Source organism: Chaetura pelagica, unplaced genomic scaffold (genome assembly GCF_000747805.2).
Source record: "Chaetura pelagica isolate M959 unplaced genomic scaffold, ChaPel_1.0 scaffold123, whole genome shotgun sequence".
NCBI classification, from domain to species: domain Eukaryota; kingdom Metazoa; phylum Chordata; class Aves; order Apodiformes; family Apodidae; genus Chaetura; species Chaetura pelagica.
This window is the reverse complement of record NW_009953295.1, coordinates 5796071-5813959: the sequence shown is the minus strand read 5'-3', so window position 1 is coordinate 5813959 and position 17889 is coordinate 5796071. Positions and strand designations below refer to the sequence as shown.

The following is a 17889-nucleotide window of genomic DNA, read 5'->3' as shown; positions in this document are numbered from 1 at the left end:
TGCTGAAGCTGGGTTGCTATACAAAAGGCATTCATGCATTCCTGTATTCACAGAGAAGAACCAAGCAAAAAATGGATGTGACTTTGTCATCTAGTGAAAGGAAGAATGGGGGAGTCTGTCTTCAGCATCCTGTTTTAGAGACTCTGGATAAAATGCAGCAATGGCAGCACAGCAGAGACCAGTCTTATAGTCTAATAATCAGAAAGAAAAATAAGTAGAAAAGCCTTAAGGAATAGAAGAGGATTGGTTTTCCTCTTTTTAAAATTGATATATTTCCTTTGTGATCTTTGCCCTAGGCTTGTAGCATCCACTGTCAGCAGTCCTGCAGAGCTCTGGTGGCTCTTGCTGGCCAGACTAGAAACATGTAGAAGGTGGTATCAGATTGCCAAGGCCAAAACTATTCAAGAGAAGATGCCAGCAAACAAGAAGAATGATCATATGCCATTGCCCCAGCCTGTGTCCTCCTGCCAAAGAGTTTACTAATCTTGTTGAAAGCCAGAGAGTCTGACAGTGAATCATTCCCTTCCTTCCAGAGAAAGGGGACAAGAGGCCCAAAACATTGTTCAAATCAGCCAGAATACCCCGCCAGGCTTTTAGGAGCAGGAGAGACTGTGTAGAGGGCAGAAGGAAGCAGGCAAGGAGCTGGACATGCCATGTGGCCTCTAGTGTCACTGATCGTTTGACAAGAGCACGATAATTTCTGCTGGAAATAGCTGGGTCTGGGCAGATGCTCTTGAGGAGCAGAGGAAGCCTCATGTATCATACATCTGCTGAAACAGGAACTTCTTGTAGGAGAAAGAGAGACTCTCCTCAGAGAGCTTGTCTTCTGTGCTTCCCAGGAGCAATGTAGCTCTAGCAGCATATTAGTAAGAGCTGAGGGATATTCTTTCTCCTGGGCTTGGTGTCTCCACACCATTCTTGTCACAGGCCATGCTTAGCTCTCAGGTATTTGGGCTTTACAGGAAATCTGATTTTATTCAGACTGAGGCAGCATGAGGAAGCAGGTTTTTGCTTTTATAAAGCTACCCTTAAAAACAATTGTAAATTCTAAAATTCTGCAGCCTTTGTAGTTCCATATGTTTACTTTTAAAGAATTGAGCAATCTGCAGTGTATCACAAGTAGGCATTTGTGGGTCACAAACAGCATCACATTAACATGTTTTGTGGAACTGGGGATGTCTTTCAGGTGTAAGAGGTGATCCAGGCTTTCCAGGAGCTTCTGGACTACCAGGAGACCCAGGAGAGGCAGGAGATCGTGGGCTGCCTGGTCTTCCTGGATTCTCTGATGGTAATATCCCAGCAACACGTGTTCCAACAGCTTAACTTCACAGCTAGTTTTACAGTGATACAGGATCGGGATGGGGGAAATACACGTGCAGACCATGGAATATGCAGTGCAGAGTGGTAGATAGCTAACTGGTGAGGATAAAACTGAGAGAAGGATTTTCCTTCAGCCTTGGTGGGGCTCTTTCAAAACAACTGAAGTAGAGGTGATGACAGAGCCTTGGTTCAGATCTACTCAAGTGAAAAGTGCAGTTACTATTTTTGCTCTATGCTAAATATCTCCATTATTCCTTGCACACTAGATGCAGTTACGTGATCTTTCCCTTCTGCTACATCAACGGCTCTTTCAGCAGCATTTTTAACAATTTGTTCTGAATCTCTTCCCTGGTTCTGTTTCAGTGGATGCAGATAAGCCAGGCTTACCTGGAGAAATTGGCCCAAAAGGTGAAAAAGGTGAAATAGGATCTCCAGCTTTTCAGGCAGGCCCGCCTGGGTTTCCGGGTAAGCACGGCACGCCAGGACTCCGTGGTCCACCTGGTCCCGCTGGAGCCCCTGGTAAGTTCATGAAGAGAAATGATGAGAACTCACTTGAACATCTTTGCTTATTTTAAAGATAGCTGTTGGCAAGGCAAAATGAGAAAGTAGATTGAGGGAATGAAATGAAATTCAATGGGTGGCGGGGAGGGCACGCAAGTGAGAAGTGTGGCATGCTCATCAGTGCAGGAAAGGTTTGCAGGTTTTTTAAGCATTTCTGGCAACATTTGAAAGAAAAGATCTGTACTGGGCTGGGGAAGGGATACGAGTGTCAAGGAGTGTCTGAGAGTGCTGGATTTTTTCCTTAGTCTGGAGAAGAGAAAGCTAAGGGGAATTTTATTGCCATCTTCCCCTACCTCTCGGTGAGTCATAGGGAAAATGGAGCCAGATGCTTCATTAAGGAGCACAGCGACAAACAGTGATCACAAACTGCAACAAGGGAAGTTCTGCTTAGATATTAGGAAAGCCTTTTTCACAATGAGGTTGGTCAGATTCCAGAAAAGGTTGCAGGAGGTGATCCCGAACAGGTTGTCTGTGGTACTACAAAGTAGGTTGTGCTGAAAGGAGCAAAGGAATTCAGGATGTGAGAGAACAAAGAATGTCAGGGATCATCTGCCACACCAGATGAAAGTTACTGAGAACAGGTGTGGGAAGCTGTAAAAAGAGGGAGAGGAGGAGAGCAGGGAGCAGACAGCAACAGGCAGGGTTAGACAGTAATAACATTAGGGGAAACAGAAAAGGGCAGATGCAGTGTGACTCAAAGGAATAGTGAGGAAAGAGAAGAACAGTAAATCTACAGTAGATTAATTTATATTTTTATTTAATTAAACTTCTAGGTCCTCTCTTTGGATTAAAGGGACACGAGGGGACGCCAGGTAGATTTGGTGCGCAAGGTTTCCCTGGGCAAAGAGGACCCAAAGGACCTAAAGGTAGGTTATAAAAGATAACTTGATAGTTAATCTGCTGTCAAGCATTGTGTAAAGCTCCCATTGTATGGAGTCTGTTTATTGATCTATGATGTGCTTGGGGACTGATGAATTTGATCTGGGCTTCGCACAACAAGAAAACATTGTGTTAGTTTCTTGTAAGAAAAAAAAAAAAAAAGGTTATTTTCTCAAGTATTTGAGAAACTATTCAAGTATTCTTGTCTATATATAAAATGGATACAGCTGAACATCTATTTGTTGTGACAGAGCATTCTTTCTTCTCTCTTCAATCCTTTCCTTAGGCGAAGAAGGGGATTGCAGTAAATGCCTTGTGGATGAGGAACTCAGAAGGGGCTCTACTGGTCCCCCTGGCCCTCCTGGCTTTCCAGGAACCCCTGGCCAGCCTGGGAGGAAAGGAGAACATGGTGATCAAGGACCACATGGTATTCCTGGCTACCCTGGAGCTAAAGTGAGATACTTTTTTCTTTATTGTGCTGTTTTATATGCCTGGAAGGAAAAAACAAAACAAAACAAAACAAACCACAAAAACACAAGCTATTCTCCATGGAAAAATGATTAAAAGTATGATTCCTCTCTTTCTGTGCCACTTGAATAGCTTTCAGATTGCTATCTACAAAATACTGAAAGCCAAAAATGGCTAGGATGGAGGTGAATATAGGATATTTTGGGAAGAGCTAAACATTCCTACATAATCCAAAGTCCTCTTTCTACTTAAACGAAGCTGTTTCAGCAGAACTCTTTCAAGCAGCTGTAGTGCTGGGTATGATCTGGCTATCTAAAATGGTAACAACTGCAGTAGTAACTTGCTAGTAAGATGCACATGTCAAACTGATGAAATGTAAGGTTCTTGTTTACAATACATTAAGTCTTCCTAGCAACCACCATTCAATAACCTTGAGAAAAGAGCTTTGCTTGTAATTGCTTGCTTGTCATTTACAATTAAAGGTGCTGTAATTTATGGTATGCCAACTGCATGCACAGTCAGAACTGACTTTAGGAAGTCGTATCTCTCAAGATTTTAGAATGAAATCTTTGTACTACTGAGCCAAAGCTGATTTTGTTTATTCAAAGACGTCAGAGCAAACAGACATAACATTTTCAGTTAGTGCTTTAGGCTCTTCTGAACATCAAAACAAGAAACTCAGTCACGATTAGCTTAAGTTTGGGACTTTTTAGAATTAAAAGAAAATATACTTTGAGTTGACTGTGGCTGTCCAATGTGTTCTCTGGCCATCTCATTGCCCATTCTTCTACCCCACACTTCCTGAGCTTGCTCACAAGGATGTCATGGGAGACAGTGTCAAAAGCCTTGCTAAGGTCAAGGTAGACAACATCCACTGGTCTCCCTGCATCTACCCATTCAGTCACATTATCCTAGAAAGATATCAGATATTAGGCAGACATGATTTTCCCTTGATAAATCTATACTGGCCATACCAAATAACTTTCTTCCCTTTCATGTGCTTAGAGATGACTTCCAGAATGAGCTGCTTCATCATTTTTCCAGGGACAAATGTGATTCTGACTGGTCTGTAGTTTCCTGGATCATCCTTCTTGCACTTCCTGAAGACTGGAGTGACACTGGCTCTCCTCCAGCCCTCAGGCACCTCTCCTGTTTTCAATGATCTTTCAGAAATGATGGAGAGTGGTAGAGCAAAAACATCAGCCAGATCTCTCAGCTAAGGATTCAGGCACAAGAATTGGGAAAACAATGACAGAAAGTAATAGGAAAGCAGTAAAATTCAAGGACTTTTTTTTTCTTTTAAGTAGGACAGTAAAAATGCAAATCTTGATTCTTATTTTTTAACTTATTCTGCGTGGGTTTTTTTGTTGATTGTTTTTTTGTTTTGTTGGTGTGTTTTGGTTTTTGTTTTTTAACATCAGGGATTTTCGGGTCCAGTTGGATTTCCTGGACCAAAAGGACAAAAGGGAGATTCTTTGCACATAACTACTAAAGGTAGAGTAAAAATTCATATAATTTGCATTTTTGTATTAGTTGTAACTTTCATGGGAGGTTGGTCTCATAATAAAAGGTCTCTCCTTCAGGCACCAAAGGAATCCGAGGAGATCCTGGGCTGCCTGGTATCAGAGGTGAAGATGGTTTCCCAGGCAGAGATGGATTAGATGGTTTACCAGGACAACCTGGCCTTCCAGTAAGTGGCAAATACAGCTAAATCATTTCCACCACACCCAGTTACTTATGCGTATCATTCTGAGGGGTTATGATCACCAGGCGATCCTTCTCTCACTGATAATGATGCACAGCTAGATTGGATTTGCTGGTTATTGATATATTAAACATCAGGTTTAATCTCAGGTTTTTTAGAACAATCTTTCACTTTTATTTCCATTTTATTTAAACAACTAAGTAGCATTGTGTACCCCATTTAGGCCAGCTTGTTATTACAGAGTATTTTGTGACAATCAGTGGCTTATTAGTGACTCCTTCTAGCATTATCAAGGAGAAAGTCTGTGTGACTGAACTTCAAGACCTTTGTTACAACTGAGTTAAAAGCAAAATTTACTATAATTTTACATCTTCACAATGTAGGTTGTGTCATCATATATGTGTTTGATAGCACCTCACCTAACTGACTGTAGCCATCTAGAAGTTAAACATGAAGTCTTAGTTCATTTTCCAAGCTTATTCTGTAGGCAAAATAAAGTTGAATACCTTGCAAAAAATAATTTATCTTGTTCATCATAAATGCTGTTTTGGGCCACTGGGTTTCTCTTACATCATGTTTGATGATGGGTCAGAGCCATATCATCCAGTCTGTACCACAGGGCTTTTTACTACCAATAAAGATGGTACTTTATGATACTTCTGAAGATGGAAACATTTTCAATTGATGTTCATAAGATGTTAATAGTGTAGAACTATCACTAGAGGAACAGACGAAAAATCTGCCCATTTTGGTTGCAGTTTTTTGTCAGCTTTTCCCAAGGTCTCAGAAGTAAATGCCACACCAGAATATCTCCAGCAATGCCTGTGGTTTCCCCAAAACCCAGCTTTTCAGACAGGGCAGCAAGCCTCCCCACAGCAGCAATTTATGTTGGCCAAGTGCCATTTAAGCCAACACTTTTAGGGGAATGCTCCCTCTAAGAGTGCTTCTCTCATGCCATATTTGCCATGGGATCTAAATGGAAGTCAGATTATTTCAAATATATTTTAGTTGCAATATTGATTTAAAGAGCTGGGATGCTGCACCTGAGGAGATGCTGCCTCTAAGATATTACTCATTAGAGTAGTTCAACTGTTTGAGTTCTGTTTGTTTCTCAGAAAAGTCAAGAGTGACCACCTTCCATTCACTTCCTGCAGGGTGATGCTATTAGAGGTTTCCCCGGCGACCCTGGTTATCCTGGAGAATTAGGTCCAAAGGGCTTTCCAGGAGAAGCAGGCCTGCCAGGGGAAGGACTTCCTGGTCCAAAAGGGTACCCAGGTCCTCCAGGTGACCGTGGACAAGATGGAAACCCAGGACCTCCAGGTCTGCCTGGTCTGCCAGGAGAGCCTGGCCAACTAGGTAAGAGACATCACTCTGACTTGTATCAAAGCCACAGGAGATCGTTGCTGACTCATGTGCAATGTCTGTACAGCACACTGTTGAAAAGGTAGCGTTAAGTGGGGATTTATGTGGGTAAAAAGGCATTGCTTGTATTAGTTGTCCAGAAATCTTAAAGAAGGAAATGCTTCAGAAGTCCCAGTAGTTTCATGTCAGTTATTAAAGCAGCGTGAACGAATCTGTTAGTGCCAGCAAGTAACGTCTTTCTGGCTTCAAGTAGTAAAATTCAAGGACTCAATGACCATGATGGAGCAATGACCATGATGGGGTACTCATAGGTAGTTTTCTCTGGTCTTCCCCATCCAAAATAAGCTTTCAATAGACCAGAGAAAGTCATGTATCCATTCTTCAGAGCTCTTTGTAGTATCTCTGCAGCTTTCCAAGTCCCTTCCAGCATAAGAATGCCAGGGCTACATTCACAAGAGATCAGGCTCTGAGTTTTCCTGCTCAGCTTTGAGATGCCTGGCAGAATATTCAAGCCAGAAAAGGCACTTGCCAACCATACACAGTACATGGGACACAGCCTTGCAGATCTGACAGGGTTAGTTTCAGGCCTGGATCGAATTAAGAGTCCCAGTATGTTACAGCAAACAGTTTGTGTTGTATGTATGCATAACACATAAGAGAATACATCTTCTGATGTAATAGACATTGCAGTTAGAATTGAGAGCATTTTATGATTTTGCTCCTTTAAATAAGAACTTTCTTTGCTTATAGACTGTGGGCAAGTCATTGAAGACTTTTCTAGAGGTGATGGAAGTGAGCCAATATGGTCAGGTACTGTACATACAAATGGCTTGAATATTTTTTTAATATTTAGTCTTATGCTGCTCTTATGGCTTGGTATTTCCTTTCTGATGACTGCCTTGGATGCTTTTGATTGTGAACTGATAGTGAGCATCAGATCACAAATAACCATGCATATACTGTATGTAGCTCTAAAGCAATTTAATCAAACTGAACATATTCTAAAATTATTGCATTTTCATCTCTGCAATTTCAGAGATTTTGTCATTCCTGAGTGTTTATTGTGACAAAATAATTATAACAACATTCCCAGAAATTGAGTGCCCAAAAAAATTGAAGCAGCTTTTTTTAAAGAAGAACTTCAAGTGAAGGTTTTAAGTGCAGTTTGCCATGTAAAGAGAAAAACACTTCATTTGTACCAATAAATGACTTGATTGCTTCAGGATTAGGAATTGCTCTCAGGGAAACAAAGTATCTTTCTTACTGTGAAAAATACAGTCATCCATGAGGTTGGACTACCCTTCCCATGCTGGTCTAGCTGGAGCATCCTCCATAGTCCCTGTAAAATAGGCAAAAAAACAGCTCTTGGAGTAGAGCTCAGCTTGATTGCTCCCCTGAAAATGCCACCTGTGAGCAAGATTTTTTTTAATGAAGAATTTTATTTTTTATTTTTTTTAACTAGGGTTCACCTGTTGATGTCATTCAGCTGCTTTAATGATGTTACCTCAGTTGCAGGTGCTGAGCTGAGGAGAGGCAGCATATGAACTGATATGGTGTGATTAACCCTCTTTGTTTGCAGGTGCAGGCTGTGTGAGGCCACCAAAGGGATCCCAAGGCAGACCAGGACTGCCAGGAGCCATAGGTAACATTTTGCCTTCACCTTTGTTTCCCACATACACTACATTTTGACGGAGATCTTGCCAGATCAATTAAAGCTGAGCCTTAGCAGGCAGTGAGTTTTAGAAATTACAGTGGAGGACAGTGTTAACTAGGAGCCAGCGGAGAGATCCTAGCAGCATACAGCCCACATGGCTGCACCATCCCTGAGTTAATTCTGGCTTTGCTACTGAGCATCAGCCATGAAAGAGAAGACAGAAAGGACAGCCCATTTGCTATTCTCCAAATGCAAGTAAGTGAGAGTGTACAGAGAGTCCCTGACGTTACTGGTAGAGAGTGTAACAAGGCCTCTCAAAGCTGACTGGGCATCCTCTCCTCTGGGAGCAGGGTGATCAAAGGTTCCAATGGAGGACTGTGGCAAATCCTTCTTACTGATCTTCTTTCTGTGATACACAGACCCCCCCCCTCAGCAGGTGTGAACCTGAAGTCTTCAATGTGGCTCAGTGTAATGGGATAGTTGTCTGATGCAGCACAGTTGTGCTGTCTGCAGCCATGCACTCCTTCCTAGCAGAGCTGGTCCACTAGCCCAGAAGGACCATCTCGTGATCCTAGCCTACCCAGTGCCAAGAGTTCCCCACCTCTTTCCAAAAGGAAGACGACGAGGAGGTGTTGTCAGAGTCTGAAGGACTGTGTGAAATGGGAATTGAGAAAAACTCAAACAAGGTGTTGCTGAGTAGTCATAACAGCTGAACTTGAAGAGGGGACCTCTGACCAGCACTGATAGTTCCTATAAGCTTAGGTACTCCCAGCCTAAGCTATAAAGCTGTTTTTCGGTAAATATTTCTCATGAACAACTGTAAAGATGCTGACAAAACCCATACCTAGGTCCTTCAGAGTTTGGGAAATACAAAATTTGTGATGCACCCCTTCCTGTGCCCTCTATGCTTTAGCCAAAGTCAGAGATCTGGACTATAAATTTTAAGGTCAAGCTTTTTTTTTGCTTTTTTTTTTTTTTTTCCCCAGTTCAAGGTTTATTATGGCTTGCATGGATTGATGAATTTATTTATCACAGACTAATGGATCTTGAAAGGGAACATTTTTTATCTCTGTTGAAAGATGATGTGTATCTGTGATCTGTGTTTCCTTAGTCATAATGCATTAGTTCATTGTTTGGATTAATGCTTCTGAAGGTTGTTTTCTTTGCCATCTTTGTAATTTTTTCTGAGTACAATGATTTGTTTATTCTTTCATTCATATGAGCTCAAAGGTTTTTCTTTCAGTGAATACAGTCAGATTTCACTCCTACCCATAAGACTTCTGTAACACAAGTGACACTGTTTTTGCATGGTTTATATTTTGTACTCTTGGTTAGCTCTTTAAGAAATCTTTCTCTGTCTTTCTCAGCTTATCTGCCATAGCAATTATAAGATTTTTTTGCATCCCTTTCTTCCAAAAACTGGAGAAGGCCCCTTATTGAGCCCAGTGCAGAATTCTGTTTGTAGTTACTTTTCAACCTGAGACAGGACTGAAGCTGGAACTCAAGGAGGAAAAAGCTATATTTTATAAATTTTCACAGCTTCTTGTCTGTGTCAGTCTAGTTTCCTGGAGCATAATTCCTACAAACATTCTCTGGATTGACACAAAAGCACCCGGACGTCCTTTACAGTCTTCTCATGGGCTGCTTAGAGTGTTGTCATTTTGTCCACAAGATTTCCCATCACCTTTTCAGCCAAGATGGAGCTCTGCTATAGACAAGTCTCTCAGTGTCCTAGGTGCTGATGACACCCAGCACTTCAAGCAAGGAGTCATCTTTATAGTCTCACACCCTCCTGTCCTTGTGTTCCTTTGAAGTTCCTGGCAGCATACGCAGCCCACTCTAAGTTACATCTTGGTTATTTATTAGTCTTAAGACCTGTGTGTTCACTATTGAATAAAATTATTAAGTTGTTTTCTGTTTCAAATGTACACTTGCAAACTCAACAGCAGCGTAACATAAAAATTTTTCCTTACTGCTGTTTGGTACAATGTGTTAACACCAATTACTGAAATATGTGGAAAGCAGTGGTTGAATTCTCCATGTGCTGCCTTCTTTCTCTAACTTGGCTTGTCAATTAGTGCACTACTGAACAAAGTGAATAAAAGTCAGTTATTGCAGATGGGAAACAAATGCTGTGTGGGTAAGAGGCACAGTAGAATTTTTCACTGAGACCTGAAAGCCCAGGATTTTGCCTTTTACTTGCTTTCTCAGAAGTTATTGTTCATATCAGGGAGAGAACAATAGTCCTATGTGGCACTGGGAAAAAACTGGTCATTCTGAATTTGTCATTTATGTGCACCTTATTTGTGGTCTTCTTAAAGGTTTTCTTCTCCCCTTAACAAACAACAGCTAAAACTGCAAACAGGCATGGCTAAAAAATGGAAATTCAGAAAACTAAAGTGGAAAAAAGTATCAAAATTCAAGTGATATTTTCCTTGGTTTGTCATAGTCAGAGATGGAGAGAAACTTATTTTCAGTGTAATAAATAAATGAGTTGTAATCCACAGTGATGCTAAGCAACAACACCTAAAATGTTAAAGCATGTTGTTGACCTTCAAGCCTGAGCTGGGAATTTAAAGAGTTCAAAGAGCTGGGGAAGGTAGGGAAACAAAGCACTCCACGGGATTTATTCTCAAAGAACTTTACAAAAAAATCTTTATCTTGGAATACAATTAATTAATGAGGCTCATATAATAAAACTACTGCATGAAAAAAAAAATAATTAAAATGTAATTTCAAACTTAACAAAATAATCCTATAAAATTACTATAGGTTTTGAGATGTTAAAAAACAGTAATATTTGCCCTTATCCAAATGTCAAATACTACATCACAGGGAGGCAAGGTCTCATTTTACCTGTTAGGAAGTAACTCGGTATGACCCTGAGTTTAGTGTCAGAGGAAGACTTTTTCAGGGCACAGCCCTTTTACTATCAAAGCTATAGACCTGTACTGTTACAAATATAGTAAGTAGGCTAGTTAATTTTTATTCAGTTTCTAGGATGATTAGATATAACCTTTAGCCTTACATTTCTGTTTTGTGGTTATCTAAACCAGTCTGCTCTTGTTCTGTGATCATTTTAGCAGGGAAGGGAAAAATTTGTTCCTCCTACAGCATCTCATCCGTTTCTGTTGAGCATTCTTCTTTGACATTGTCTTTTAACCTTAAGCTAAAAGCCTTAATTTACAAAATACCAAAAGTTCATCATACTAATTACTTTCACCCTAGTAGTCTCCACATCATTAATCTTTATGTCAGGTTAATCCAGGTTTCTGAGATTACTTAGCCTACATTTTTGGTCCATGTCTTGGGATCTTGAATACTGCTATGGAGCTAGAATTTCATTTTTACATCTGGAAACATGTCATAATGATATTTACCCCTTCCTTTGCTTCCTTGGTATGCACATTTTTGTTTGTTAAGATCAAAGTTTCTTTCTTTCTTTTATATAATCTAGGTGGAAAAGGTGCAAGAGGATTCCCAGGTGATCCAGGTCCAGTGGGATTCCCAGGGCAAAATGGTACACGAGGTGATCCAGGTCGAGAAGGACTCCCAGGTCCTCCAGGTAGCTTGAAAAGTCATTCTTTTTATAATTTTGACCTCTTTATTCCTGTCACTGAAACACAAAAACCATCATCATGCCTTTATATTATTGTATCTAGAATATAAAATCCCAACATTTGTAGTGAACCCTGGTTTTATTTATAGGTTTTACTGGGCCCAGGGGAGACAGGGGCCCCAATGGTCTGCCTGGACTGCAGGGACACCCAGGCCTTACAGGAAAACCCGGTGCTTCAGGAGCAACAGGACTGAAGGGCCTTCCTGGTGATGTCTTAGCAGCAGTACCAGGTCCTCGAGGGGATCTTGGGCTGCCCGGCTTCCCAGGGTTGAAGGGCTCACCAGGAGATCAAGGAGTACCAGGAATTAGAGGTAAAAGCTACTGCAAATTAAGGAATGTTTGACTACGAGTGTGATGTAAATGTCTCCAAATTACAGAGATGTGAAAGTAGTAAGAGACTGTGTTAGGACACCTTGGAGGTACTGATGGCTCCAGCATCAACCCCCAGGGTCTGATGATCTCACATTGGTTCCCGATCTACCTTAACTGTTAACCAATATGCCTAGCTCCTCCAAACACCTTCAGGAGATCCATTGCTTATGGCCAGCACTGATTGCACTTCATGAAATAACTACAACAGGACAGCAGAGAACCAGATTTTACAAATCTTTGTGTTTAGATGTACTGTTAATTTTCCCCACTATAGTTAAGGAAATGGTGATGTAGTTATTGCTCTCACTTTTCACTTACATGCTGCATAATACTGAGATTGTTTCCCATGCCAGATAGTACATGGCTTTGCAGAATAGTACATTAGTACACTAGTGCAGAATTAGTACATTTTAACTAAGAGGACATAGTGTTAAGTAAATGTTAATAAGCCATTTTACCTGGTCAGTCTGTGGGCAATTAAGAGCAAGAAAAGGATTATATTATATACTTAGTCATAACTTTAGAATGTTCATTTTATTTCTTTTATTTCACAGAGCTTAAAAAACAGAAAACCATAGTTTCTCTGCAAAAATCTCATTTTGTCACTATCTGAATTCTGGGGAGGACTGTGAAAAGCACATGTGGGAATTAAGCATCCCCTGCTACACAGTTTCAGTAGTGTTTCTTCACATAGTTAGGACTGCTGATTACCCTCTTGCCCTGTTTGGAAGTAAGAAGGGAGCAGTAATTTTGTAACTAGTTCAAAGCAAGGAGGTATATCAAAGGAATCTGTTTCGGAGACTCATTATTTCCAAGAAAAATAAAGAAGACAAAGAAAAGTACCATCTTACTTGAGTTATTTGAAGTGAGAAGAGCTGGTTTCACCTTCAGTAAAGCCCCAGAGTGAAGGAAAGGGGTGAAGACTGCTCTGTGGCACTTGACAATTTTGAAAAAAGGCAGAAAAAATCACTAACACCTCTGAAAAGGGGAAAAAATTCAGAGTAAAATATGGATTGAAAGAAAAAAAAAAAAAAGTGTGACTTTGTATCTTCTTTCTAAGCATTTCTGTAGAACTAAGTTTTCCATAACAAAAAAAAATATATAAAAATAAATAAATAAATAGTACATTGAAAAGAAAAAGCATTACCAGTTTTTCTGTTCTTGTTTTATTTTACAGTTCAAACAGAATGGCTCCAAAATACACACGAATTTTTTAAGAGTCTTTTTTTTTTATTATTATTATTTTAGTTTTATATGAATTGGCTAGTGATTCCTTTGTATCATCCTTGCTGCTTAAACTTCTAGACCAGAATAGGGGGCTAAAGCCTGTATTCTGTTGCTGAGAAAGCCTTCTGTGACCTCAGTTATAAAGCACACTTAACTACAGTCAAGCCAATGGACCTAAACCTGAATAAAGAGAAGCACTTGACCTGGATTTTAACTGCCCTGTGCTTTTGAGGTCTCGTACACTGCTGCTTCTCCAACCTGAATGCAAAGCAGGCATTACCTTTTAAATCTTGACACCCTCTTTGCTCTTACATCATGGAGATGTACGTTTTCACCCAGTGCAATACATTGTGCAGAATCCAGGCCTTTTTGCTTGGAAAATTATATTAATCTTATAACAATGCCTTGTAAAGACCTTACTTGAAAATTTCTTAACAGTAACAAAAAACCAGAGCCCTTAATGCCTTAAATGTTCCCATTCCTGCCAATCACACTTTAGAAAAGATACAAGAGTATTATTTCAGTGGTTCAGTCAGCTTCTTGACTCGATTCTTAGGAAGATGTATGTGATAAAGAGAGAGATCAGGAATCACAGAATTACTGGGGTTAAAAGTGGAATCGACCTGCTCAATCTGTATCCACTTGGTAACAAATTGTTTCCATTCATTTGAAAGAGCCAGAACCTTTCCAATGCGAATATTGAGATCAGTACTGGTAATGTCAATTATTTTAAAACTAATGAGCAGTCTTTTAATTTGCTATTCCTGTTCTCACAAATTTTCAGAGGAAAAACATACCCTGAAAGATACGTACACAGAAGTGATATGTAATAATCAGCTCCCTAAATATTGATGTTCTCTAATGTATGATTGTGGTATTTTAGGAGCGGATGGCAGCCCAGGTTTGCCAGGACCCAAAGGAGATCCAGGACCACAAGGTCTCCCTGGTTTGATGGGATTGCCGGGAAAACCAGGAACACGTGGCTTCCCAGGGCTACCAGGAAACCCTGGGCCAGCTGGCAGGCCTGGCTCTCAAGGACCTGTGGGTGAGGAAGCATTACAGTCCTGTGTCACTCCTCCTGTCAGGTCTCTGTAGCAGGGCTACTGCATCACTTTCCACAGCACAAAGTTAAGCTTGGGGTTGTGGTACCTGCCATACTTTAATTCCCAGCCAGGGAAATGACAGTAACAGTGCAGACACTGTGACTACGAATTGCACTGGTATCACACATGGGAAATAGGGGTGATGATGGTCCTTGCTGGCAGAGCTACTGTTTTTTCTTTCTGTAGCCATCTGTCAATCCAGGTCAGAGCTTGCTGGTGGCAGACTGGGAGAAGGAAGCTACCAAATGGGAGCAGTCTTACGGAAAAGGGGCTTAATTCTTGAATTAAAGGGGAGGGGAAGGTCCTGTTGCGAGTGGACACAGAACCAAGCTGGTGGCAAGAATGAGTTGTATTGATGAGCTGCTTTGTCTTTATAGTAGTTTCTGCAGTTCTTTGCTGAAAAAAAATCCTTATTTCCCACCCTGAACATGCAGTTGGCAGGACAGCAGTTCTCTCCCTCTTGAGCTACCTGGTATGAAATCATCATGTGTGTCCAAACGCTTTTTCATCTCCCTGTTTGCATGTTCACATGGCAGGTCCACCTGGTGCTAGGGGAGAAGATGGTGAGCAAGGTTTTCCTGGCCCCGTGGGCATGAAAGGTCTGTCTGGTGACAAAGGTGAAACAGGTTACCCAGGATTACAAGGTGTACCTGGCGCGATTGGTCCCCCTGGCATAAGCGGAATGGGTGGCTTTCCAGGAGATAAAGGTGAGCTCTGGGCAGCTGCTTTGGAAAAAGTAATGTTGCTTAAAGCTGTTTTGTGCTGAGATGAACAGGCCATGTTCTCTGCTGGGCTACCTCTGGTTAAAACAGAAGAATTAAAGTCATATGCCTAATACATTCCAAAATCACTGCCTGTTTTCCCCTGCATTGTGCTTGGCAAAATGCTAACTTGTGGCTTGCAGCCCTGTGTAGAAGGGCAATCAATGTTTTATTTCTCCTTTTAAAAAAAATATTTTTAGAAGGATTTACTCTTTTACCCTCTCCAAAAGTCTTTCCATTGTCCCAGCCCCAACCAGCTCACAGGGAAATTAAAGAGATGTTTCCTCAAACCTTTGCTTTGAAGTTTCTTTAAGCTGACAGTTGTGTATTGAGAAATGCCAGACACAAGACCTTGATGTTGACTTTTATCAGGATACTAATCTTACGTATAGAGAAGGTGAGATTCTCACTTTCCAGGCTCAAAAACCCCATGTCCAATGACAGTTGTCTACATCACCGGAGAAGTTTCAACAGGATTCAACTCCACATGGAGCTAAGTTAAACACAAGGTGGGGTGCCTGCCTAAGACAGCATGTCGCAATTTCATCAGTTGGAAAGAAAGGACTTTTTTCCTAGGACAGCTCAGGAGCACTGATTAGCTCTTATTTGATGGGAATGAAGATCTGTTTGTTAGCATGACCCATGTAAAATGGCATTCTTTTGTTTAGAAAGAAGAAGTATAGGAATTTTTTGTGACAAAGGACCAGCCAGTCCTAGACCTATGATTTGTATTTCTACACATTGACGCACAGACTGACTAAAAAGCTTGTATGGAACTGGGTTCCTTTCTCTAGTTTATCTATAGGAGAAGAGTTGAGATCTTTCAGAAGAAGACACTAAATTCTGGTAATCCCCACAACATCTCTTGGCCAGTTGAGGCAGCTCAATGTTCCCCTGCTCTTCTTGACCACTCAGAGCACTGGTGCTCTGAGTGCCTGATCTAGAGTTGCAGATTGCCCTAGACATCAAGGCACCCAAAAGCAGCTGCTGCTGCACTGAAGTTTTCATACCATTTAAGTCATGCATTTAGTCATGCATTCATATTTATTTAGTTTGCAGGAATCTGAGTGAGGTGACAGTTCTCTTCCTCTTCTTTCTTCAAAGGTTCAAGAGGTTCACCTGGCATTGATGGTTTCAAAGGCATGACAGGCCTAAAAGGAAGACCAGGCATCAAGGGAATCAAAGGAGAATTTGGCTCGTTCGGACCTCAGGGTGATAAAGGCTCACAGGGCTCACGTGGCTTTAAAGGTATTTGCTTATGGGTGGTACCAGTATGTTTGCTTTTCACAGCTGGAAAACTATTTTACAAGGACATGAAGACAAAGAAGACACATTTTTCTCTTGGTAAATTTAGCTCAGACATTACTCCACATATTTCACACATGGGCCTCTGGGCGAGAGGCCTGGATTTTAGGCTCAGGGAAAGGTTACCTTTTGAATCTTTATATCTTTAGTTGGAGACAGATGTCTTGTTATTCAGCTGAGCTCAGACAGTGGCACCGCTGGGCATGTGCATATTTTAACAGCACCTTTTCCCAAGAAGCCTAAGGTGTTTGGGGGAAAAGATTCAGATTTTGCCCCAGTTGCACTACAAAGGCACCAAAATGTTCAGAAAACGAGGCAATTAAGTAGTTAAAAGGCAGAAATATGTCAGTTGATATCAGTTAAATGAAAACTCTAATTCTGTCCTCTTTTATGTATTTGCATACAATTATCTGATTCATTACAATGATCTTCAAATACATGCTTTACCTCAAGACATGAGGTAGGTGCTTAGTAACAACCAGTTTGCAAAAAGGTTGCAAAACAGTGGTCCCAGTAATTCAGGGTAGGTCTGAGCAAAAAGCAAGTGTGAAAACAGCCTCTGCGACGAAAACTGTCAATGTACTTCTTGGTGAAGCAGTATAAGACAGGAGCCAAGTCTGAGAGGCTGGCCTGTCTCTGCATCCTCCAAAGAACTAAAGACAGTCATGCAGTCTGTTTGGGTCCTTTCTTCAGGATATTATTTGGTGACTGGTGTTACCAGTAACCTTCAAATCAAGAAAAGGAACATAATAACTGGTAACAAATGAAAACCCTTTATTTCACCCAAGGTTTTTTGACTGAGAGTTTTCCTTTCACTGGAAATAACATACTTTTCTGGACTTTTCTCCAGTATGCTTTTTGTTTTTTTATAAACAATGACAACTAACTGATCTGCTGAGAGGTAAATTATCTGTCACAGATGAATCTGGGTCCAGCACCCCAGGATTGTATGTACAAAAGTTTTAACACAGTTTTGATATTTTCTTCTGCTTGACTCTTCTTCTGACACACTGTATTTACACAGGTAACTTTTTATGCAAGTGGATTTTCTATTACTTATGCAAGATCGTCTGTCAATCCCTTTCTGCTGAAGTTACTCTTCTGTTCACTTTCTCCAGCACAGTGCCACCAACTAGCTTTTTGTAACATGGTTGGTTTTTACCCGTTAGGTGACCGTGGGGATCAAGGACCCCCAGGAGAGCCCCCAAAGCTCAAGCCCGGCATGATGATGGAAGTTAAGGGTGAAAAAGGAGATGCTGGAGAAAGAGGCACAAAAGGATTCTTTGGCTTAAAAGGTCAGTATTCACAGCAAAACAAAGCAAGCACATTCATGAGGGTCGCCCAGCAATGCTTCATGGAGGAAAGTCTTGTGGGGTTATGTCACGTGCGTGTGCTGCCTCTTTGTCCTGGCACATCGTGGTGCCATGTTTCAAGAAGGCCACTAGCAGGAAAACTTACACACAAGCAGCTGTGTGTCAGCCTTCCCGACTTTAATAGTTTAAGTCTTCTTTATTTTTCTTCTTCCTTGCCTGCAGGTAGCAAAGGAATGCCAG

At 41.0% G+C, this 17889-nt stretch overlaps 1 protein-coding gene across 1 annotated transcript in view; it reads left to right on the top strand.

The window, feature by feature from the left end:
- The window catches only part of COL4A2 (collagen, type IV, alpha 2), a 140979-nt gene that overhangs the window by 107694 nt on the left and 15396 nt on the right, over positions 1-17889 (top strand). The window contains exons 18-33 of the mRNA XM_009997970.1: positions 1187-1288; positions 1684-1839; positions 2655-2747; positions 3047-3213; positions 4650-4722; positions 4812-4918; positions 6088-6289; positions 7046-7105; positions 7875-7937; positions 11407-11514; positions 11658-11879; positions 14051-14212; positions 14807-14977; positions 16136-16279; positions 17506-17631; positions 17872-17887. Coding sequence (XP_009996272.1) covers positions 1187-1288; positions 1684-1839; positions 2655-2747; positions 3047-3213; positions 4650-4722; positions 4812-4918; positions 6088-6289; positions 7046-7105; positions 7875-7937; positions 11407-11514; positions 11658-11879; positions 14051-14212; positions 14807-14977; positions 16136-16279; positions 17506-17631; positions 17872-17887 — 1972 coding nt within the window. The remainder of the gene's footprint in view (positions 1-1186; positions 1289-1683; positions 1840-2654; positions 2748-3046; positions 3214-4649; positions 4723-4811; positions 4919-6087; positions 6290-7045; positions 7106-7874; positions 7938-11406; positions 11515-11657; positions 11880-14050; positions 14213-14806; positions 14978-16135; positions 16280-17505; positions 17632-17871; positions 17888-17889) is intronic.